Source organism: Scyliorhinus torazame, chromosome 5, assembly GCF_047496885.1.
Source record: "Scyliorhinus torazame isolate Kashiwa2021f chromosome 5, sScyTor2.1, whole genome shotgun sequence".
Classification (NCBI taxonomy): domain Eukaryota; kingdom Metazoa; phylum Chordata; class Chondrichthyes; order Carcharhiniformes; family Scyliorhinidae; genus Scyliorhinus; species Scyliorhinus torazame.
The window spans coordinates 142,062,484-142,087,330 of record NC_092711.1 but is presented as its reverse complement, the minus strand read 5'-3'; the positions used below and the strand labels follow the sequence as shown (position 1 = coordinate 142,087,330).

The following is a 24,847-nucleotide window of genomic DNA, read 5'->3' as shown; positions in this document are numbered from 1 at the left end:
TATTTAACGGGCAAACAAAACATTAAAAAATACAAGATGGAGAAATGTGTGCTGAAATTTCCATCTTTGGGTGAGCTGCAAAATATAAAATGGATTTTTTTAGTGATGCCTCACTCGGATGAGCCTGGCTCAGTGTCTGTACACTGAGTGATGTTTAAAAATCTCTTTCAGCAGAAGGACAGATAAACATTTCTCATTCTAAATTCAAAGGTCGATGATATTCAGCTGCCATGAATCGAGTGACTCTGTCACATCTTGATGTGATGTTTGGTGTGAAATTTCTGTCTGTAACTCCTCCCCTTCTAATGTCCTGTAAAAGGACTTTACAAAAGCCATCACTCTTAGTGCAGGATACCCAAACAGAATGTGAAATTCAATCCTATTGTAAGGTCTGGGTTTGGCTCCAATTTGAATTGTAACACTCAGACTATGTTGTGAAAGTTACCTGCAGCTCCTGACTAATTACAGACCATTCCAGGTACAAGAATATTGTCACAGAATTTATTAAGTTAATTGTAATAAGTACAAAATCACAATAATTAACAAAGGCAGTGGATCAGTCCGTTCACTCTGGATCACCAGCTCTCAGCTTCCAGGTGACTGTGGAGCTGTCTCTTGTTCTGTTGACTGAAGTCTATCCTCTTTCTTCATGTTGTGTTGTGCACCGAGCTCCAGAGAATTGTAGCTCATTAACCCTTTCTAGTACCTACCTCTACGCATGGCTGGTCGTTTCCTGTGGTTCTGATTGGCCCAAGCAGCCCATGATCAGTCCCTGATTGGTTAAATGGGGCACGATCAATGTCTGATTGGTCTCTGAAGGATATCGGTCACCTTGCTGATGTGTGATGTCAGTTTCTCAAGTGGTGTCACTTCCTCATGATTAATATTCGTCAGGCTCATCGTCCTAACTGATGCCTAAAGTCACCCATGATTATTGTGGTACATTAATTACAAGCCTTATTTAATACTTCCTGTATACTCTAACTACAATGTAACTACTGTTAGGAGGCCCATTAACTACTCACACAAGAGACCTTGTAACTTATTAGTTCTTATCTTGAGCAAAGCTGATTCCACACCCTGAACTTTCAGGCTAAGTTGATCTCTCAGTACTGAACTAATGTAATCCTTAATGAACAGGAGCAATCCCATCATCTTTTCCGAGCTTCATGCATTCCAATATGTCAAATACCCTTCAACATTTAGATTCCAGCCTTGGTCACCTTTCAAACAAGTCTCTGTAATGTCTATCAGGACACACATTTATCTCTATCCGTGCTGACAATTCTTTTTTTAAAATTTAGAGTACCCAATTCATTTTTTCCAATTAAAGGGCAATTTAGCGTGGCCAATCCACCTAGCCTGCACATCTTTCAATTGTGGGGGTGAAACCCACGCAAACACGGAGAGAATGTGCAAACTCCACATGTCAGTGACCCAGAGCCAGGATTGAACCTGGGACCTCGGCGCCGTGAGGCAGCACTGCTAACCACTGCGCCACCGCGCTGCCCCATCTGCGCTGACAATTCATCCAAACTCTGTCAAATGCTGCGTGCATTTTCAATCCATTTTCAGGGGTTCAGTAATCCAATAGGGATTTCAAGTGAAACCTCTTCATCCAGTGGGTGGTGAGAATCTGGAACTCGCTACCACAGTGAATGGTTGAGGTGAATAGCATGAATACGCCTGAACAGCTGTATCTTGACGAGAAAAAGCAATAGAAGGATATGTTGATGGGGGAGATGAAGAGGGGTGGGTGGAGGCTCATGTGGAACATAAATACTGACAGAGACCAATTGAGCCGACTGGCCTGGCCCTGTGCTGTAGACTCAATGGAACCGAGACAAATGTATTTATTTTAGATCCACCTGATAAAACATTTTCTTGGGATGTAGGCATCACTGGCTGGGTCAGCATTTGTTACCCATTCATAATTGCCCTTGAACTGAGTGGCTTGCTCGGTCATTACAGTGGGGGACAGTTAAGAGTCAACCACATCTGTGTGGCTCTGGAGTCACGTGTGGGCCAGACAGGGTAAGGATGGCAGATTTCCTTCACTAAAGGACATTAGTAAAACAAATGGGTTTTTACAACAATCAACAACGATTTCATGGTCTTCATTAGACTTTTAATTCCAATTTTTGATTGAATTCAAATTTCACCATCTGTCCTGGTGGGATTCGAACCCCAGAATAATTCCTGGGTCTCTGGATTACTCGTCCAGTGGCAATACCACTAGGCCACTGCTTCCCCCATACTATCCAGGATAAAATAAACACAAAGCCGTGAGACTGTCCAGAATGTACCTGTTGTGTAGAACCTTGGTCAGACCGCAGCTGGAGGACTGTGTGCAGTTTTACTGCCCTTGTCGCCAGAGGGAAAGGGCAACAAAGGTTCACCAGACTTGTTCCGGGGATGGCAGGACTGCCCTTAGAGGAGAGATTGGGGAAACCTGGCCTGTGTTCTCTAGAGTTTCAAAAAATGAGAAGTGACCTCAATGAAACCTACAAAATCCATAAAGGAATAGACAGGGTGGGTACAGGTGAGATGTTTCCCCTGGTTGGAGAGTCTGGAACCAGGGGACACAATTTCAAAATAAGGGGGAAGCCACTTAGGACTGGTCTCGGAGGAGACATTTCTTTACTCAGAGGGTTGTGAATCTTTGGAATTCTGTACCCCAGAGGGCTGTGCAAGCTCAGTCACTGAGTGTGTTTAAAGCAGAGACTGACAGATATCTAAATACCAATAACACAAAGGGATATGGGGATAGTGTGGGGGGAAAGGCATTGAAGTGGTTGATCAGCCATGATCGTATTGAATGGTGGAGCAGGCTCGATGGGCTGAATGGCCAAGTCCTGCTCCCATGTTCCAATGTTGCAAAGGTAGGTAGGTAAGTAAATTGTGAAGGGGACATAAGGAGATTACGAAGGGATATAGATAGGTTACGTGAGTGGGAAAAGATCTGGGAAATGGAGAACAACGTGGGAAAATGTGAAATTTTCCATGTTGGCAGAAACAATAAAAAAGCTTTTTATCGAAATGGTGAGAGATTGCAGAGCTCTGAGATTCAGAGGGATCTGGATGTCCAAGAGCATGAATCACAAAAGGAGAGTATACAGGTACAGCAAGTAATTAGGAAAGCTAATAGAATGTTATTGTTTATTGTGGGGGAATTGAATACAAAAGTAGGTTATGCTTCTGTTCGCATGAATGAATCCAAAAGAATCCCTCGACATTCAGGTCTGCTTCAAACATCACAGTTTATTGTTGTAACGCCGGCGGGGAGTAAGCCTCTGGGCAAAGGCAGATACCTCTCCACTGAACAAAGGGAATCATCATCATTTATACAATTTCAAATAGTTAGTCAGCCCAACTCAGCCGGACACGACCCAATCACAATGATTATAGGTTGCACACATTGACTGGTAGATCCAATGAAAGTGGTTACTGGGCAGCAGGGAACTGAGTGATCAGCTCATGGACAGCTAGGAGGTTACTCATGAACTCATGATGCCTTCCAGACCCCCTCATCGACCGTCCTTGGGTCTTGAGTATACATAACTCCCTTATCTTAACCTTGTTACTGGCTGGTACCATTGTCAGAATTCCATAAGAGCATCCCCCTTTGTGAGAAAGAGAGAGAGAGCTGACTGGTGGTGATTTAATCTGAGGGTCACCACACCTCAGATGAGGAGCAATGCTGAGGAGGCAGGGCCTTCATGGATGACCTCAGCCGGTACGGAGTAGAACCCACGCTGTTGGTGTCGCTCAGTATCACAAACCAGCCATCCAGCCAACTGAGCTAACTAATCCCCTGAAATATTAGTTATTGCCTGTCTCCCATCACACCATTTAATGTTGTTTCTCAGTCCATGTCAGACAACCTGCCCCATAGCTTGATAATTTTCTTCTGCGAGAAACACAGAGATAAATTAAACAAAAGATCCATGTACCCTCCATTGCCCATCACCATGGCAAGGTGGCATGTTTTAAGGGGATCCAAACAGAAATGGGAAGGAAACAGCTTCCAACTTCCAAACCAACTTTCAATCTGTGATCCTTATGAAATTTGAAACCAGGTATCCGCAACAAGGCTCAAAGAGCGTCAGCCCACTGGAGTCAAAGTCGTGAGACCAGCCAGTCCAGCAGAGGAAACACGCCAACCATTCCCATTGACCAACTGTCAGAATGAACAAAATGCAGTCCTGGATGTAATTGAGAGTAGCAACACTAACAGCAGAATCCAACCCCTGTAATCACTTGTTAACTTGTTTGTGTCTCAGCAGTTGCGATGAATCACGGAATCCCTTCCCACATTCAGAGCAGGTGAACGGCCTCTCCCCAGTGTGAACTTGCTGGTGTCTCTGTAGGTTGGATAACCGAGTGAATCCCTTCCTACAATGAGAGCAGGCGAATGGCTTCTCCCCAGTGTGAACGCGACGGTGTGCCCGCAGGTTGGATAACAAAGTGAATGTTTTCCCACACTGAGCACAGGTGAATGGCTTCTCACCAGTGTGAACGCACTGGTGTGTCTGCAGGTGGGATAAGCGAGTGAATCCCTTCCCACACTGGGAGCAGGTGAACGGTCTCTCCCCAGAGTGAACTCGCTGGTGTGGCTGCAGGTTATCGAACCGAGTGAATCCTTTCCCACACTGAGAGCAGGTGAACAACCTCCCCCCTCCCCCCCCCCCCCCCCCCCCAGTGTGAGTTCACTGGTGTATCTGCAGGCTGATCAACTGAGTGAATCCCTTCTCACGCTGGGAGCAGGTAACCGGCCTCTCCCCTGTGTAAACTCGCTGGTGTCTCTGCCGGTTGGATGAGGAAATAAATCCCTTCCCACACAGAGGTGCCAAAATGTGGAGCGTAGGGGCTTTTCAGAGTAACTTCATTGCAGTGTTAATGTAAGCCTACTTGTGACAATAAAGATTATTGAAACAAAGAGGTCGCAAATTCAAAACAGAGCTGAAGAGAAACTGCTTCTCCCAAAGGGCTGTGAATCTGTGGAATTCACTACCCCAGAGTGCGGTGGACCTGGGACAGTGAGTAAATTTAGGGAGGAGTAAGACAGATTTTTAATCGGGTTGAAGGGTTCTTCTCGATGGGCCAAATGGCTAATTCTGCTCCTGTATCTTATGACCTTATGAAAGGGGGAGACATTGATTTGCTCCCAGATGTTGTCCAGGGGAGGATGTTTTAGTCTGAAACTCATTGTCCAACCTCCACATTGTAACATCACAAAGGAGCTCGTCCTCTTAATCAACCAATAGGAATAAGCCCGCTCCGCCGTGACGTCACTGCCCAGCGCGCAGATGCGGGAGCCCCGCCCGCACTCATTGTTTTCCTTCCCCCACATCCTCGAGACAAAGTTTCCAGGCAACAGGCTGACAGTTCCGCCCGTCAGTGTGTCCCTTCCCCACCACTAATACGGGATTGCGCATGTCTAAGGGAAGGGGAATCTGCGCATGTACAGGGGAGCTCACTTCCGCTGACCTTTTGCTGAGGTAACCAATAGGAAGACTGGAGGACCGGAAGGACTCTGCTCCTCCGCCAATCAGAGCTCCCCCATTGTCTCAATGCGGAAGTTGGACATGGAGGTTTCTGCCGTGCAAAACTGTTGTTCCTCCGACCCGAAATAAGCTTGAGCTTCACACAGACTGAACCTTCCTCCTGTCTCAAACATCTGTGAGTAAAGCACTTTCTTTTCTCCCTCTTTCCGTTTATTGTCTTCAATTGGTGATTTGCAGCAACTGAAGGGAAAGGAAGTGAATCCAGAGAGGGTGCAGACCCTGGAAAGCTTGGCCCAGGTCTCTCTCTCTCTCTCTCACTCAAAGACATTCACATCCTTTGCTCTCTCAGCTTGACACATTTATTTCTCTGGCTAAAAGGATGGTCTCTTTCCTAATGTTCACAATTAAAGGTCTGGTTTCCCCAGGAGATGAAGGACATTTAAGGGCCAATCCAACACAGCCAATTACTTCTGGAGGTCTACTGTCCATCATCAACAAAGTGATGGAAGGAGTCATCAAAGTTGCCATTAAGTGGCAATTATTCTGCAATAACCTGTTCTTGGACGCTCAGTTTGGGTTCCGCCAGGGTCACTCAGCTCCTGACCTCATTACAGCCTTAGTTAAAACTTGGACGAAAGAGTTGAATGCCAGAAGTGAGGTGAGAGTAACTGCCCTTGACATCAATGCAGCATTTGACCGTGTATGGTATCAAGGAGCCCTAGCTAAACTGGAGTCAATGGGAATCTCCACTGGTTTGAGTCATACCTGGCACAAAGGAAGATGGTTGTCGTGATTGGAGGTCAATCATCTCAGCTCCAGGACATCATTGTTGGAGTTCCTCAGGACAGTTTCCTCAGCCCAACCATCTTCAGCTGCTTCATCAATGATCTCCCTTCCATCATAAGGTGAGAAGTGGTGATGTTTGTGGATGACTGCACAATGTTCAGCACCATTCTCAACTCCTCAGATAATGAAGCAGTCCATGTCCAAATTCAGTAAGACCTGGACAATATCCAGGCTTGGCCTAATAAGTGGCAAGTTACATTCGTGCTACACAAGTGCCAGGCAATGACCATCTCCTACAAGAGAGGATCTAACCACCACCCCTTGACATTCAGTGGCATTTTCATTGCTGAATCCCCCACAACCAACATCCTGGGGGTTACCATTGATCAAAACTGAACTGGACGAGCCATATTAATACTGTAGCTCCCAGGGCAGGTCAAAAGCTGGGAATCCTACAGTGAATAACACACCACCTGATGCCCCAAAGCTTGTCTACCAGACATCTACAAGCACAAGTCAGGAGTGTAATGGAATACGCTCCACTTTGCTGGATGAGTGCAGCTCCAACAACACTCAAGATGCTCGACACTATCCAGGACAAAGTAGCCTGATTGATTGCGTCGCCTTCCACAAACATTCAAACCTTCCACCACCGACAAACAGTAGCAGCTGTGTGTACCATGTCCAAGATACACTGCAGTAACTCATAAAGGTTCCTCAGACAGCACCTTCCAAACCCACAACCACTACCATCTAGAAGAACAAGAGCATCAGATACCTGGGAACCTCACCACCTGGAGGTTCATTTCCAAGTTACACACCACCCTGACTTGGAAATATATTGCTGTTCCTTCACTGTCCCTGGGGCAACATTCTGGAATTCCCTCCCTAACAGCACAGGGGATGTAGGGCAGCATGGTGGAGCAGTGGTTAGCGCTGCTGCCTCACGTCGCCAAGGTCCCACATTCGATCCCGGCTCTGGGTCACTGTCCGCGTGGAGTTCGCACACTCTCCTTGTGTTTGCGTGCGTTTCGCCCCCACAACCCAAAGATGTGCAGGGTAGGTGGATTTGCCATGCTAAATTGCCCCTTAATTGGAAAAAATGAATTGGGTACTTTAAATTTATAAAAAACAATTTTAAAAAAAAAAACAGCACAGGGGATGTATCTACACCTCAAGGACTGCAGCAGTTCAAGAAGGCAGCTCACCACTACTTCGGAAGGGCAACTGGGGATGGGCAATAAATGCTGGCCTGACCAGCATTGTCCACATCCCATAAATTAATATTTTAATATTTAATATTGGACAGAGATATGTCTAGTGTTGTTATATGGTATGTATTGTAGATATTGTTGATGGTTCTGTAATAAAATACATCTATCATTATTTCTAGTTTTGTGATATAGTACTGTACCTACATTATATATTTCCAGTCATTTCCCTATCTCTAATCAGTAAATGTACTTATATGGAGATTCTCTACTCTTGTACAGGTTTTAGTGAGTTTAGATTTGTTGATCAGCACCTTCAGGAAAATTGGGAGGGAAAGTAAGTGAATACAGTCTGTATATTACACACATTTTTCATCCAGTAATATAGACATATATCTGTCTGGCAGCCTGCATGAAGATTTTCAGGTTTCTGTGTCCAGGACAGGAAGCAGTGACTTAGATTTGTCAATCAGCCTGAATCAGCACCTTCAAGAGCATTGGGAGGGTGAACATTAGATACAGCAGAGTGAGAATGGAGGGAGAGTGTGTGGGATTGAGATTTAGACCATTTCACGAAAAGAGAGAGAGGGGAATGAATGTTCGATAGAAACTAAAATTGTCTGTTCTGAATTTCTATCCTGCACAGACGATGATTACTATTGTAAAATCTGGTTACAGGAAGTTCGAAGAGGAGTTCGAGGCTGATATCTCAAACTAAATATAACGTCAAGAACTGACTGAGTCACTCAATTCTTGGGATCATCTGCCTTTGAATCTAGCAGGAGAAATGTTTGTCTATTCTGTCTGCTTCAAGAGATTCCCGTAACAGCCTCCCCGAATAGGCGCTGGAATGTGGCGACTAGGGGCTTTTCACAGTAACTTCATTGAAGCCTACTTGTGACAATAAGCGAGTTTCATTTTTCATTTTAAACATCAGTGTGTCTAGAAAAGCACTGAGACAGACACACACACAGACCCGTGTGAGGCTGTTACAGAGCACTGACTGTGGAAAGAGCTTTAAGCAGTGACACAGCCTGAAAAAATACTGCATCATTCACAGCAGGGAGGGACTGTATACGTGTTCTGTGTGTGGACGAGGCTTCAACTGATCGTCCAACGTGGTGAGACGCAAGATCACCCGCACCATGGAGAAACCATGGAAATGTGAGGATTGTGGGAAGGGATTCAAAGGCCCGTACAGGCTGGAAAGGCATCAAAGCAGTCACACTGGAGAGAGGCCTTTCACCTGCTCTCAGTGTGATAAGGGATTCACTGACATTGGCAGCCTGCGGAGGCACGAACGAGTTCACACTGGAGAGAGGCCTTTCACCTGCTCTCAGTGTGATAAGGGATTCACTGACATTGGCAGCCTGCGGAGGCACGAACGAGTTCACACTGGAGAGAGGCCTTTCACCTGCTCTCAGTGTGAAAAGGGATTCACTGACATTGGCAACCTGCGGAGACACGAACGAGTTCACACCGGAGAGAGGCCATTCATCTGCACTCAGTGTGAAAAGGGATTCGCTGACATTGGCAACCTGCGGAGACACGAACGAGTTCACACTGGAGAGAGGCCTTTCACCTGCTGTCAGTGTGAAAAGGGATTCACTGACAATGGCAGCCTGCGGAGACACGAACGAGTTCACACTGGAGAGAGACCATTCACCTGCTCTCATTGTGAAACGGGATTCACTGACATTGGCAACTTGCGGAAACACGAACGAGTTCATACTGGGGAGAGACCGTTCATCTGCTCTCAGTGTAAAAAGGGATTCATTGACATTGGCAGCCTGCGGATACATGAACGAGTTCACACTGGAGAGAGGCCTTTCACCTGCTCTCAGTGTGAAAAGGGATTCACTGACATTAGCACCCTGCGGAGACATGAACGAGTTCACACTGGAGAGAGACCATTCATCTGCTCTGACTGTGGGAAGGGATTCACTCGGTTATCCAGCCTGCAGAGACACCAGAGTGTTCACACCGGGGAGAAGCCGTTCATCTGCTCTGTGTGTGATAAGGGATTTGCTCAATTATCCAGCCTGCAGAAACACAATGTCACTCACACCAAGAGCAGGCCCTTTAAATGCTCTGACTGCAGGATGGGTTTCAAAAGCTCTCAGCTACTGATGTCCCACCAGCGCGTTCACTCTGAGGAGAGACCGTTCAGCTGCTCTCACTGCACAAAGAGGTTTAGATCCTCATCCAACCTGATGAAACACGAGCGAGGACACACTGGGGAGAGCCCGTTCACCTCTCTGACTGGGAAAAGATTCACTCGGTCATCACTTGCTGAACCACAATGTCACTCACACCAATGAGAGACCCTTTAAATGCTCCGACTCTGGGAGTGGGTTTAAAAACTCTCGGGTACTGATGTCCCACCAGCGCATTCACACGGAGGAGAAACTGTTCAGATGCTCTCATTGCACAAAGAGGTTTCAAACATCATCCACATTGCGGAGACACCAGCGAGTTCACACTGGAAAGAAGCCATTCACCTGCTCTCACTGTGGGAAGGGATTCACTCAGTCGTCCAACATGCTGAGACACCAAAGGGTTCACAAGGGTTGGGTTGGATTCTGCTGTTTTTCCTGCTGTTAATCACATCCAGGACTGAACCTGGAGTGGGTGGAGGGATTTGCCTCCTCGTCAACTCCTCCTGGTGCTCGGACGTGGTGACCCTGGTGAACTATTGCTCCCCGGACCTGGAATACCCGACTGTGAAGTACCGTCCATACTACCTTCCACGGAATTCACTTCTGCCATCATCACGGCGATCTACATCCCACCCCAGGCGGAAGTGAAGAAGGCACTTGATGGATTGTAACCGCTATAAATAACAATGAAGCAGAATACCTTGCAGCCTTGTTCATAGTGGCCGGGGACTTTAACCAGGCCAACCTCAAGTGAGTACTGCCAAAATTCCACCAACACATCTCCTGTCCCGACAGGGGGCCCAACATCCTTGACCACTGCCACACAAACATCAAGGGCGCCTGATGATCCATCCTGACTGCACTTCGGAAAATCGGACCACAATACGGTGCTCCTTCTCCCCGCATACAAGCAGAATCTTAACGGGAGAATCCGGTTAAGAAGGTCGATGCAACGGAAGAGCTCCTACGCGACTGCTTAGTGTCAGTGGGCTGGTCCATATTCAAGAACAAGGGCAGCATGGTAGCACAAGTGGATAGCACTGCGGCTTCACAGCGCCAGGTTCCCAGGTTCGATTCCCTGCTGGGTCACTGTCTGTGCGGAGTGTACACGTTCTCCCTGTTTCTGCGTGCGTTTCCTTCGGGTGCTCCTGTTTCCTCCCACAGTCCAAAGACTTGCAGGTTAGGTGGATTGGCCATGATAAATTGCCCTCCGTGACCAAAAAAGGTTAGGAGGGGTTATTGGGTTACAGGATAGGGTAGAAGTGAGGGCTTAAGTGGGTCTGTGTAGACCCGATGGGCCGAATGGCCTCCTTCTGCACTGTGTGTTCTATGTTAACTCAGCAGCCAGCCTAAACGAGTATGCCAGCACCGTCACAGACTTCATCAGTAAATGTGTAGAAGATTGCGTGCAAAAGAAGGTAGTCTGTACTTTACCCAACCAGAATCTATGGTTTAATCGGGAGATTCAAAGCTAACAGGGACTCCCAAGTGACGATACCAAACTAATTTAGAGTCACAGACTAACGACAGGGACTCTCATTGGTTGTGCCAGGTCGTGCACCCAGATCCTGCGCAGACCAATTGGCAGGTGTGTTTCCGGACATCCTCAACCTCTCCCTCCTCCGTTCCAAGGTTCCCATCTGCTTCAAGAAGACCAGCATCATACCGGTGCCAAAGAAGAACCAGGCAACGTGCCTCAATGACTATCATCCGGTGGCCTTGACATCGATCATTATGAATTGCTTCGAGATTTGGACACATCAACTCCATACTCGCAGCATTCCTTGATCCACTGTAATTCGCATACCGCCACAACCGGTCCACATAAGATGCTATCTCCCTGGCCCTATACTTGCCCTGAAGCATCTCGACAACAAGGACTCCTACGTCAGACTCCTATTCATTAACTACAGCTCCGCCTTCAACCCCATAATCCCAGCCAAGCTCATATCAAAACTCCAAAACTTCGGACAGGTGCCAGAGTGTGGCGACTCGTGGATTTTCACAGTAACTTCATTGCAGTGTTAATGTAAGTCTAGTTGTGACAAATATAAAGATTATTATCATTGACTTTTACCAATGTTTACAGGTGCACCACAGAAAACATCTTATCTGGCTGCATCACAGCTTGTGTTATGGGCCAGGGTTTAGAAAACTCCAAAGTATATCATGGAGTTCACCTGACCTACAATTGTTTAATGATTTTGGTTCCGATGAGCACAAGGGCTGCCTTTCTGGTGTTATTCAGCAGAGGCCTTAACCACTTTTCATCAAAACAAGCTTTGTTCTACGAATTTAGTTAACATTTTTACAAACACACACAGTAAGCATTTTTATAAATTACAAACATAAATACCCCACACAACTACAGTGATCTATGTATAACCCTGAATAAATTCCCCTCTTTAACTGTTCCAATTTAATAACAAGATCCCATAAACCAGTACCTCCTTTTCAAAGGTGTGGCCCAGCACACAGCACTCAATACCTGGTATGGATGCTCTTGTTTCCTTTCCAAAACAGCAGGTTTGAATTCCTTCCAGAAAGCAATTATTTCTTTTCAAGTTATCAAGCAGTCTGGAAACTGCTTTTAAAATGAAGATCGAGAGACAGGCCAAAATACTCCTCTTTCTGAGCACAGCAGCCAAAAATGTGAAAACGAAAGCAAAAAACTCAGCCACAAACCAGCCCCAAACCAAAGCGAAAGTAAAACCAACACACAGAGCCACAGCCCAGCTCCACCCACACAATGACATCACTGAAGCCATGTGGTAAGACAAAAACATTTCTTAAAGGGACACTCGGTATGGCAACTGTTCAGCCCAAGACTGTAAAAAACTACAGAGAGTTGTGAACACAGCCCAATCCCTCACACAATCCCGCCTCCCATCCATTGACTCTGTCCACACCTCCCGCTGCTTTGGGAAAGCCGGCAGCAAAATCAAAGACCCTCCCACCGAGGTTATTCTCTTTTCCAATCTCTTCCATTGGGCAGGAGATACAAAAGTCTGAGAACTCGCAATAACAGATTCTAAACAGCTTCTTCCCCGCTGTTACCAGACTCCTGACTGACCCTCTTATGGACTGAACTGATCTCTCCACACATCTTCTCTACTGAGTAGCACTACACTCCGTATGCTTCACCCGATGTCTACATATTTAAATTGTGTATTTATCATATGTCCTATGTTTTTTCATGTATAAAATGATCTGTCTGTATTGTACGCAGAACAATACGTTTCACTGGACCTCGGTGCACGTGAATAAATTTAATCAAATCAAACTTTGTTCATTCTGACACTTGGTGAAGTGGGAGGGTCGGAGGGTTTCTTTCTGCTGGACTAGCCGGTCTCACAACTTTGCTTCCAGTAGGCTGATGCTCTTTGAGCCTGGGGGAGAGCACATTTCCACTGGAATGATCCACAAAGGCTGAAGTACATTTATTTTATCCTGGATAGTAAACAGTGTTATTCCCCCACAACAGGTGGATCTAAAAGAAACCAGATGGGTTTTTACAACTATCGACAATGCTTTCATGGTCATCGATGACTTTTAATTCCAGATTTTTAATTAATTTAAATTTCACCACCTGCCGAACCTGGATCCCTATTGCATTACCCTGGGTCTCTGGATTACTGGTCTGGCTATTGTTTTCCGAGATGTGTTTTGTGAGATGAAGTCACTATAGCCAATAAGTGAGCTGTTTTTGAGTTGTTCCCTTTACGTCCTGTACTTTCCCACTAACTTACAGACAAAACAGCTGCAACTGTACTGTGTATAAACGTGTGTTATTGTAACTACTCCTTGAGATGCTTCGGTTCGCTGAAGCATTCCCTGCATGTTTGTAATAAAGATTCCCAAACTTTAACCAACTCTGGACTCCGAGTGACATTTGTCCCACAACAACCTGGTGTCAGGAACAGGATCCACTGACGGCTCTGATTAAAGGAAAGTCCCCGTGGACAGCAGATACCGGGGTGAGTATTGTTTGTTTTATACCACCCGTGTTTAGTTCAGTCTGACTGACCACTGGGGACTCCTCAGAACCTCAGGGATCAGTTTCTGCTCTGTTTCTTTGACATCCATTCAATATAATTTCAATAACTGGAACATTTCAGGCAGGGAATTGTCGGTTTTACACCAAGGATATGTTTGGGGGCGATACTGAAGTCCCCGTGACCGAGAGGGTTTTGTAGCTGCCGAAAAATGAAGGGATAAAGCCGTACGGGAGGTGAAACAGAAAGAGTTAGGCAGTTGGACAGAGTTTGGCGTGTGTTCAGAGGTCCCAGATAGGGGTCAGCCAGCATCATCACATCGATGGATCTGCACAGAAAAGGTCCAACCAGATGGAACTTATAAGGCCCAAGGTGAGGTTAGTGGTGCAGGGATTTGAAGAAGCTTTGGGAGATAAAGAGGTCAGAGTGGACTCACCCACAGCGGGAAAGGTAATTTTGAAATTTCTTTGGCCATTTTCGTGACATTTTCTCGGAACTTTCGGTCAAGAAACATAAAAGCTGCATTTGCGCTGGGGGATCACCTCCAGAGGGCAGTGTTTCTACAACCTCCTACGGTGCCAGATGTAGATGGAAGACTTTGGAAGTTCAATAAGTTTGTCTATGTTTTGAACAATGTTTCAGAGTGTACGGCACTTCTCAGTTAGATCAGTTTTGTCCAAGTCGGGTTGTCTCTACCTGAAGGCAGAAGCTGCCATGCTTTATTGGTACCAAGGCAGGAAACTCTCGGGCATCTTTATGATGCATGTTGATGGCTGCCTATGTGGTGGTACTAGTGAGTTCCAAAATAATGTTACTGACAGGATCAGAACAACATTTAAGGTTGGAGCCAGGCTTCTGGGACCTTTAAATAAATTGGATTGGAAATCGGGCAGTGTGGGTCTGATGTGACTTTACATCAACAATCTCAGGGAGACAGTATGAACCCTGTCACATTCAATGGGGCCGGGGCCTCACAGAAAGATGAAGGTGTTTCCAAAGCTGGGACTGAGCTGCTGCAAAGTTGAATTGACGAATGGGGCACACAGGCAAGGCCGGATACAGGTTTTGATGTCTTCGAGCTGAGTTCTGTAATGAAACGTCCAGAGGTCAAGGATATTTAACGGGCAAACAAAACATTAAAAAATACAAGATGGAGAAATGTGTGCTGAAATTTCCATCTTTGGGTGAGCTACAAAATATAAAACGGATTTTTTTTAGGGATGCCTCACTCGGATGAGCCTGTCTCAGTGCCTGTACACTGAGTGATGTTTAAGAATCTCTTTCAGCAGAAGAATAGACAAACATTTCTCATTTTAAATTCAAAGTTCGATGATATTCAGCTCCCATGGATCGAGTGACTCTGTCACATTTTGATATGATGTTTGGTGTGAAATTTCTGTCTGTAACTCCTCCCCTTCTAATATCCTGTAAAAGGACTTTACAAAAGCCATCACTTAGTGCAGGATACCCAAATGAAATGCGAAATTTGATCCTATTGTAAGATTTGGGTTTGGCTCCAATCTCAATTGTAACACTCAAATTAATTACACGTCAGAATGTGTTGTGAAAGTTACCTGCAGCTCCTGACTAGTTACAGACCGTTCAAGGTACAAGAATATTGTCACAGAATTTATTAAGTTAATTGTAATAAGTACAAAATCACAATAATTAACAAAGGCAGTGGATCAGTCCGTTCACTCTGGATCATCAGCTCTCAGCTTCCAGGTGACTGTGGAGCTGTCTCTTGTTCTGTTGACTGAAGTCTATCCTCTTTCTTCATGTTGTGTTGTGCACCGAGCTCCAGAGAATTGTAGCTCATTAACCCTTTCTAGTACCTACCTCTACGCATGGCTGGTAGTATCCTGTGGTTCTGATTGGCCCAAGCAGCCCATGATCAGTCCCTGATTGGTTAAATGGGGCACGATCAATGTCTGATTGGTCTCTGAAGGATATCGGTCACCTTGCTGATGTGTGATGTCAGTTTCTCATTGTGGTGTCACTTCCTCATGATTAATATTCGTCAGGCTCATCGTCCTAACTGATGCCTAAAGTCACCCATGATTATTGTGGTACATTAATTACAAGCCTTATTTAATACTTCCTGTACACTCTACCTACAACGTAACTACTGTTAGGAGGCCCATTAACTACTCACACAAGAGACCTTGTAACTTATTATTTCTTATCTCGAGCAAAGCTGATTCCACACCCTGAACTTTCAGGCTAAGTTGATCTCTCAGCACTGACCTAATGAACAGGAGCAATCCCATAATCTTTTCCGAGCTTCATGCATTCCAATATGTCAAATACCCTTCAACATTTAGATTCCAGCCTTGGTCACCTTTCAAACAAGTCTCTGTAATGTCTATCAGGACACACATTTATCTCTATCCGTGCTGACAATTTTTTTTTTTAAATTTCGAGTACCCAATTCATTTTTTCCAATTAAGGGGCAATTTAGCGTGGCCAATCCACCTAGCCTGCACATCTTTCAATTGTGGGGGTGAAACCCACGCAAACACGGGGAGAATGTGCAAACTCCACACGGACAGTGACCCAGAGCCAGGATTGAACCTGGGACCTCAGCGTCGTGAGGCAGCACTGCTAACCACTGCACCACCGTGCTGCCCCAGCTGCGCTGACAATTCATCCAATCTCTGTCAAATGCTGTGTGCATTTTCAATCCATTTTCAATAATCCAATAGGGATTTCAAGTGAAACCTCTTCATCCAGTGGGTGGTGAGAATGTGGAACTCGCTACCACAGCGAGTGGTTGAGGTGAACAGCATGAATACGCCTGTATCTTGAGAGAAAGGAATAGAAGGATATGCTGTGGGGGGAGATGAAGAGGGCTGAGTGGAGGCTCAAGTGGAGCATAAATACTGACAGAGACCAATTGAGCCGACTGGCCGGGCCCTGTGCTGTCGACTCAATGGAACCGAGACAAATGTATTTATTTTAGATCTACCTGTAGTAGTATGATAAAACCTTTTCTTGAGATGTAGGCATCACAGGCTGGGTCAGCATTTGTTGCCCATTCATAATTGCCCTTGAACTGAGTGGCTTGCTAGGTCATTACAGTGGGGGACAGTTAAGAGTCAACCACATCTGTGTGGGTCTGGAGTCACATGTGGGCCAGACCGGGTAAGGATGGCAAATTTGAAATGAAATGAAAATCGCTTATTGTCACAAGTAGGCTTCAAATGAAGTTACTGTGAAAAGCCCCTAGTCGCCACATTCCGGCACCAGTTCGGGGAGGCTGTTACGGGAATGCAGTCCTGGATGAAATTGAGAGCAGAAACAATAACAGTATCCAACCCACATTATTAATTGTGAACTTGTTGGTGTCTCAGCAGGTGCGATGAATTACAAAATCCCTTCCCACATTCAGAGCAGAGGAATGGCCTCTCCCCAGTGTGAACATGTTGATGTTTTTGCAGGCTGGATGAATGTCTGAATTCCTTCCCACACCAAGAGCAGGTGAATGGCTGTTCCCCAGTGTGAACTTCCTGGTGTGACTTCAGGCTGGATAACCGACTGAATCCCTTCCCACACTGAGAGCAGGTGAACGGCCTCTCCCCAGTGTGAACTCACTGGTGTCTCTGCAAGTCGGATAGCCAAGTGAATCCCTTCCCACACTGAGAGCAGATGAATGGTTTCTCCCCAGTGTGAACCCGCTGGTGTCTCTGTAGCGTGGATGTATGTCTGAATCCCTTCCCACACTGAGAGCAGATGAATAGCTTCTCCTGAGAGTGAACTCGCTGGTATGACTTCAGGCTGCATAACTCAGTGAATCGCTTCTCACACTGAGAGCAGGTGAACGGCCTTTTCCCAGTGTGAACTCGCTGGTGTGTTTGCAGGTTGGATAGACAAGTGAATTCCTTTCCACACTGAGAGCAGGTGAACGGCCTCTCTCCAGTGTGAATTCGTCGATGAGCTTCCAGCAGAGATGGGGCTCTGAATCCCTTCCCACAGTCACTACATTTCCACGTTTTTTCCATGTTCTGGGTCTCCTCATGTGTCTCTCGGTTGGATAATCAGTTGAAGCCTCGTCCACACACAGAACACGTGTACGGTCTCTCCCCGCTGTGAATGGTGTGATGTTTTTTCAGGCTGTGTCACTGGTTAAATCTCTTTCCACAGTCAGTGCTCTGGAACACTCTCACTCGGGTGCGTGTGTCTCGGTGCTTTTCCAGTCACACTGATGTTTCAAATCTTCTTAAATAGACAGAGCGGGCAAACATTTTGCCCCCTAGATTTAAACGCTGATGATAGTCGGGGCCTGATGAACCTAGTTGCTCAGTCAGGTCGGGATGTGACGTTTGAGGTTGCTGTCTGTAATTCCTCTTCTTCTAATATCCTGTAAAAACAATTTAGAAACAACATCACTGTCAGTACGGGATTGGAATTCAGATCAGACAAATTTAGTTTCTCTGGAACATTCTTTCCTCTCTCATTTCCCAAAAGGTGTAAATCTCCGTCCCACACACTCTCCCACCATTCTCTCTCTGTTGTATCTAATATTCACCCTCCCAATTCTCCTGAAGGTGCTGATTCAGGCTGATTGACAGATCCCTGCTCACTGCTTCCTGTCCTGGACACAGAGACCATAACAAATGGGAGCTGCAGTTGGCCATTCGGCCCATTGAACCTGCTCAACCATTCGGTTAGACCATTGGCCGATCTACCTCAACATCATTTTCTCACACCATTCCCCATATCCCTCAATATCTTTAATATCGAGAATCCTAAATTACCTTGCTAAATTACCCTTAGTGTCTAAAACAAAAGGTTAGGTGGAGTTACTGAGATAGGTGGAGGTGTATCAATCTCTGTCTTGAAAATACTTGATGACTGAGGCTCCACGGCCTCTGGGGTAGAGAATTCCAAAGCTTCACCACATCCTAGAGTGAAGAAATCCCTCTTCATCTTGCCTTTCCCTTAATTTTATGATCTATTCCCCATAACCCTTGACTCCCTCGTCAAATATAAATCTGTCCAACTCACCCATGAATATATTCAATGACCCCCCCAGACTCCACTGGTCCCTGTGGAAGAGAAATCCAGAGACTAACAACCCTCAGAGAAGGGATGACTCGAAATATATAACGTAGCTACAGCTCAATATTACACAACTGGAAATAATAAATGTACTTTATTACTGAACCATAAATAATATATCTAATCTGCATAATATAACAATACTGGATATTTCTCTGGTCTGATATTAATTGACTGTCCCCTTAAATGTCAGCCATCTCCTGGGGAAACCAGCCCTTTAATTGTGAACATTAGGAAAGAGACCATCCTTTTAGCCAGACAAATAAATGTGTCAAGCTGAGGGAGCAAAGGATGTCAATGTCTTTCAGAATCATAGAATTTACAGTGCAGAAGGAGGCCATTCGGACCATCAAATCTGCACCGGCCCTTGGAAAGAGAACACTATCTAAGCCCACACCTCCACCCTATCTCAGCAACCCCACCTAACCTTTTTTTTTTGGACATTAAGGGTAATTGAGCATGGCCAATCCACCTTACCTGCACATCTTTGAACTGTGGGAGGAAACCGGAGCACCCGGAGGAAACCCACGCAGACACAGGGAGAACGTGCACACTCCACACAGACAGTGACCCAAGCTGGAATGGAACCTGGGACCCTGGAGCTGTGAAGCAACTGTGCTAACCACTGTGCTACCATGCTGCCACTAAAAGAGAGAGAGAGAGAGACCTGGGCCAACCTTTCCAGAGTCTGCACCCTCCCTGAATTCACTTCCTTTCATTTCAGTTGCTGCAAGTCACCAACTCAAAGCCAGAATGAGAAAACAAATGGAAAGGGGGAATCATTGATTTCCTCCCAGATGTTGCACAGAGGATAAAGTTTTACATCTTTTTTTTCTGAACAATTCCACAATGCAAAAGGACAAAGCTGAATGCAGAACAATCAGCAATACACTAAAAATACACCCAGAATACACGCAAAACAGAAACGAATGAATAATCAATCCAAAACAGAAACGAATGAATAATCAATCCAAAACAGAAACGAATGAATAATCAATCCAAAACAGAAACGAATGAATAATCAATCCAAAACAGAAACGAATGAATAATCAATCCAAAACAGAAACTAATAAATAATCAAACCAAAACAGAAACTAATGAATAATCAATCCAAAACAGAAACTAATGAATAATCAATCCAAAACAGAAACTAATGAATAATCAATCCAAAACAGAAACTAATGAATAATCAATCCAAAACAGAAACTAGTGAATAATCAATCCAAAACAGAAACCAATGAATAATCATTGCAAAATAGAAACTAATCAATAATCAATCCAAAACAGAAACAAATGAATAATCAATGCAAAACAGAAACGAATGAATAATCAACCCAAAGCAGAAACTAATAAATAATCAATCCAAAGCAGAAACTAATGAATAATCAATGCAAAACAGAAACTAATTAATAATCAATCCAAAACAGAAACGAATGAATATTCAATCCAAAACAGAAACGAATGAATAACCAATAAAAAAACAAAACCTGGAGCATTCAAGCCAGTGCACTCCCACCCCCCCCCCTCCCCCGAGCAGTCGCCCCACATAGGTGAAGGGTGTCCAACACATGTATGGGAAAGTATGCGTGTGAAAAGCAGAGGACCAAGCAGGCACACCTGTCACATTAGAGGTAAGCGAAAAGCTGGGTCGTGAAGGATGGTCGGTTGGTAAAAATGGGTACCGGGCAAAAAAGTTTGAAAAACACTGACTGTGAATCCCTTCTGCGCACGGAGCAGGTGAATGGTCTCTCCCCAGTGTGACCACATTGATGTATTTCCAGCTGAGATGAACCTTTGAACCCCTTCCCACAGTCCCCACATTTCCACGTATTTTCTATGATGCGGGTATCCTCATGTTTCTCCAGGTTGGATAATCTATTGAAGCCTCCTCCAAATGGTACAGTCCTACTGTTCAATGATTTTCAGGCGGCCATCTGTCAGATCTTCTCGTGACATCAGGTTTCAGATTTCTGGCTGTGAATCCTCCTCACCTAATATCCTGTAAAAGGAGTTTGCAAAATTCATCACTGTCTGTACGGATAGAAATTCAGGAGAAAAATCCTGGGCCAACATTTCCAGAGTCTCCACCCTCTCTTCCTGGATTCATTTCCTTTCCCTTCAGTTGTTGCAAGTCACCAATTCAAGACCAGAATGGGTAAAGAAATGGAAAGGGGGAGAAAATAAAGTGTTTTACTCATAGATGCTGGGAGGTAAGTCAACCTTTAAAAGCACTTCTCTTTGCAGGGGCAGGCCAGTCGATTTCGGCGGGAGAACAGCTGGTTAGTCAGTTTCAGCGGGAGCATTGCGGAAGGAGGGTGCTGGGAGGTAAGTCAACCTTTAAAAGCACTTCTCTTTGCAGGGGCAGGCCAGTCGATTTCGGCGGGAGAACAGCTGGTTAGTCAGTTTCAGCGGGAGCATTGCGGAAGGAGGGTGCTGGGAGGTAAGTCAACCTTTAAAAGCACTTCTCTTTGCAGGGGCAGGCCAGTCGATTTCGGCGGCGTGAGAGCAGCTGGTGAGTGGTGAGTCAGTTTCAGCAGGAGCTGAGACTTTTTCTCTTTTCTTTAAATTAGTTTTTTAGGCGGGATCAGGAAGTCGACCCGCGGACGTCTGGGAAGACCCTCACCAATAAATTCAGGTGGAGAGGAAACCCGAGACACTACACGTGTAGTGTCTCCCACCCGCCCTCCTCCTCTAACCTAATAATAAAACCCATTGGTCTGAGGTAAGTACCATATTTTTATTATATTATTATTATTTTTTATAAAAATTTAATTTAGTTGTTAGCCAGATCTTGGTAGAAAGTTAGAGGAATGGCAGGGAAGGGAGTACAATGTTCCTCCTGCAGGATGTTTGAGGTGAGGGATGCAGTTAGTGTCCCTGCTGATTTTACCTGCAGGAAGTGCTGCCATCTCCAGCTCCTCCAAGACCGAGTTAGGGAACTGGAGCTGGAGTTGGAAGAACTTCGGATCATTCGGGAGGCAGAAGGGGTCATAGATAGCAGCTTCAGGGAATTAGTTACACCAAAGATTGGAGATAGGTGGGTAACTGTAAGAGGGACTGGGAAAAAACAGTCAGTGCAGGGATCCCCTGCGGTCGTTCCCCTGAGAAACAAGTATACCGCTTTGGATACTTGTGGGGGGGACGACTTACCAGGGGTAAGCCATGGGGTACGGGCCTCTGGCACGGAGTCTGTCCCTGTTGCTCAGAAGGGAAGGGGGGAGAGGAGCAGAGCATTAGTAATTGGGGACTCTATAGTCAGGGGCACAGATAGGAGATTTTGTGGGAGCGTGAGAGACTCACGTTTGGTATGTTGCCTCCCAGGTGCAAGGGTACGTGATGTCTCGGATCGTGTTTTCCGGGTCCTTAGGGGGGAGGGGGAGCAGCCCCAAGTCGTGGTCCACATTGGCACCAACGACATAGGTAGGAAAGGGGACAAGGATGTCAGGCAGGCTTTCAGGGAGCTAGGATGGAAGCTCAGAACTAGAACAAACAGAGTTGTTATCTCTGGGTTGTTGCCCGTGCCACGTGATAGTGAGATGAGGAATAGGGAGAGAGAGCATTTAAACACGTGGCTACAGGGATGGTGCAGGCGGGAGGGTTTCAGATTTTTGGATAACTGGGGCTCTTTCTGGGGAAGGTGGGACCTCTACAGACAGGATGGTCTACATCTGAACCTGAGGGGCACAAATATCCTGGGGGGGAGATTTGTTAGTGCTCTTTGGGGGGGTTTAAACTAATGCAGCAGGGGCATGGGAACCTGGATTGTAGTTTTAGGGTAAGGGAGAATGAGAGTATAGAGGTCAGGAGCACAGATTTGACGTCGCAGGAGGGGGCCAGCGTTCAGGTAGGTGGTTTGAAGTGTGTCTACTTCAATGCCAGGAGTATACGAAACAAGGTAGGGGAACTGGCAGCGTGGGTTGGTACCTGGGACTTCGATGTTGTGGCCATTTCGGAGACATGGATAGAGCAGGGACAGGAATGGATGTTGCAGGTTCCGGGGTTTAGGTGTTTTAGTAAGCTCAGAGAAGGAGGCAAAAGAGGGGGAGGTGTGGCGCTGCTAGTCAAGAGCAGTATTACGGTGGCGGAGAGGATGCTAGATGGGGACTCTTCTTCCGAGGTAGTATTGGCTGAAGTTAGAAACAGGAAAGGAGAGGTCACCCTGTTGGGAGTTTTTTATAGGCCTCCTAATAGTTCTAGGGATGTAGAGGAAAGGATGGCGAAGATGATTCTGGATATGAGCGAAAGTAACAGGGTAGTTATTATGGGAGACTTTAACTTTCCAAATATTGACTGGAAAAGATATAGTTAGAGTACAATAGATGGGTCGTTTTTTGTACAGTGTGTGCAGGAGGGTTTCCTGAAACAATATGTTGACAGGCCAACAAGAGGCGAGGCCACGTTGGATTTGGTTTTGGGTAATGAACCAGGCCAGGTGTTAGATTTGGAGGTAGGAGAGCACTTTGGGGACAGTGACCACAATTCGGTGACGTTTACGTTAATGATGGAAAGGGATAAGTATACACCGCAGGGCAAGAGTTATAGCTGGGGGAAGGGCAATTATGATGCCATTAGACGTGACTTGGGGGGGATAAGGTGGAGAAGTAGGCTGCAAGTGTTGGGCACACTGGATAAGTGGGGCTTGTTCAAGGATCAGCTACTGCGTGTTCTTGATAAGTATGTACCGGTCAGACAGGGAGGAAGGCGTCGAGCGAGGGAACCGTGGTTTACCAGGGAAGTGGAATCTCTTGTTAAGAGGAAGAAGGAGGCCTATGTGAAGATGAAGTGTGAAGTTTCGGTTGGGGCGATGGATAGTTACAAGGTAGCGAGGAAGGATCTAAAGAGAGAGCTAAGACGAGCAAGGAGGGGACATGAGAAGTATTTGGCAGGAAGGATCAAGGAAAACCCAAAAGCTTTCTATAGGTATGTCAGGAATAAGCGAATGACTAGGGAAAGAGTAGGACCAGTCAAGGACAGGGATGGGAAATTGTGTGTGGAGTCTGAAGAGATAGGCGAGATACTAAATGAATATTTTTCGTCAGTATTCACTCAGGAAAAAGATAATGTTGTGGAGGAGAATGCTGAGCCCCAGGCTAATAGAATAGATGGCATTGAGGTACATAGGGAAGAGGTGTTGGCAATTCTGGACAGGCTGAAAATAGATAAGTCCCCGGGACCTGATGGGATTTATCCTAGGATTCTATGGGAGGCCAGGGAAGAGATTGCTGGACCTTTGGCTTTGATTTTTATGTCATCATTGGCTACAGGAATAGTGCCAGAGGACTGGAGGACAGCAAATGTGGTCCCTTTGTTCAAAAAGGGGAGCAGAGACAACCCCGGCAACTATAGACCGGTGAGCCTCACGTCTGTAGTGGGTAAAGTCTTGGAGGGGATTATAAGGGACAAGATTTATAATCATCTAGATAGGAATGATATGATCAGGGATAGTCAGCATGGCTTTGTGAAGGGTAGGTCATGCCTCACAAACCTTATTGAGTTCTTTGAGAAGGTGACTGAACAGGTAGACGAGGGTAGAGCAGTTGATGTGGTGTATATGGATTTCAGCAAAGCGTTTGATAAGGTTCCCCACGGCAGGCTATTGCAAAAAATACGGAGGCTGGGGATTGAGGGTGATTTAGAGATGTGGATCAGAAATTGGCTAGCTGAAAGAAGACAGAGGGTGGTGGTTGATGGGAAATGTTCAGAATGGAGTACAGTCACAAGTGGAGTACCACAAGGATCTGTTCTGGGGCCGTTGCTGTTTGTCATTTTTATCAATGACCTAGAGGAAGGCACAGAAGGGTGGGTGAGTAAATTTGCAGATGATACTAAAGTCGGTGGTGTTGTCGATAGTGTGGAAGGATGTAGCAGGTTACAGAGGGATATAGATAAGCTGCAGAGCTGGGCTGAGAGGTGGCAAATGGAGTTTAATGTAGAGAAGTGTGAGGTGATTCACTTTGGAAGGAATAACAGGAATGCGGAATATTTGGCTAATGGTAAAGTTCTTGAAAGTGTGGCTGAGCAGAGGGATCTAGGTGTCCATGTACATAGATCCCTGAAAGTTGCCACCCAGGTTGATAGGGTTGTGAAGAAGGCCTATGGAGTGTTGGCCTTTATTGGTAGAGGGATTG

The 24,847-nt window shown here is 45.8% G+C and overlaps 2 protein-coding genes and 1 long non-coding RNA gene across 3 annotated transcripts in view; 2 read left to right on the top strand and 1 right to left on the bottom strand.

The window, feature by feature from the left end:
- Positions 1-24,847, top strand: part of LOC140417947 (uncharacterized) — a 106,815-nt gene that overhangs the window by 79,195 nt on the left and 2,773 nt on the right. The window lies entirely within an intron of this gene.
- LOC140419880 (uncharacterized) lies at positions 5,541-13,535 on the top strand. The gene is made up of 2 exons (XM_072503922.1): positions 5,541-5,682; positions 8,183-13,535. Exon 2 carries the CDS (start codon positions 8,650-8,652, stop codon positions 9,823-9,825), a length of 1,176 nt encoding a protein of 391 aa, XP_072360023.1. The 5' UTR covers positions 5,541-5,682; positions 8,183-8,649; the 3' UTR covers positions 9,826-13,535.
- LOC140419888 (uncharacterized) lies at positions 15,275-21,172 on the bottom strand. The gene is made up of 2 exons (XR_011946064.1): positions 20,337-21,172; positions 15,275-18,018 (listed from the first exon to the last, which is right to left on the bottom strand). It is a non-coding gene; the product is annotated as an uncharacterized lncRNA (long non-coding RNA).

What these genes read in the sequence shown, in the direction of transcription:
- LOC140419880 (XM_072503922.1), top strand. Translation starts at nt 8,650, where the DNA reads ATGGAGAAACCATGGAAATGTGAGGATTGTGGGAAGGGATTCAAAGGC.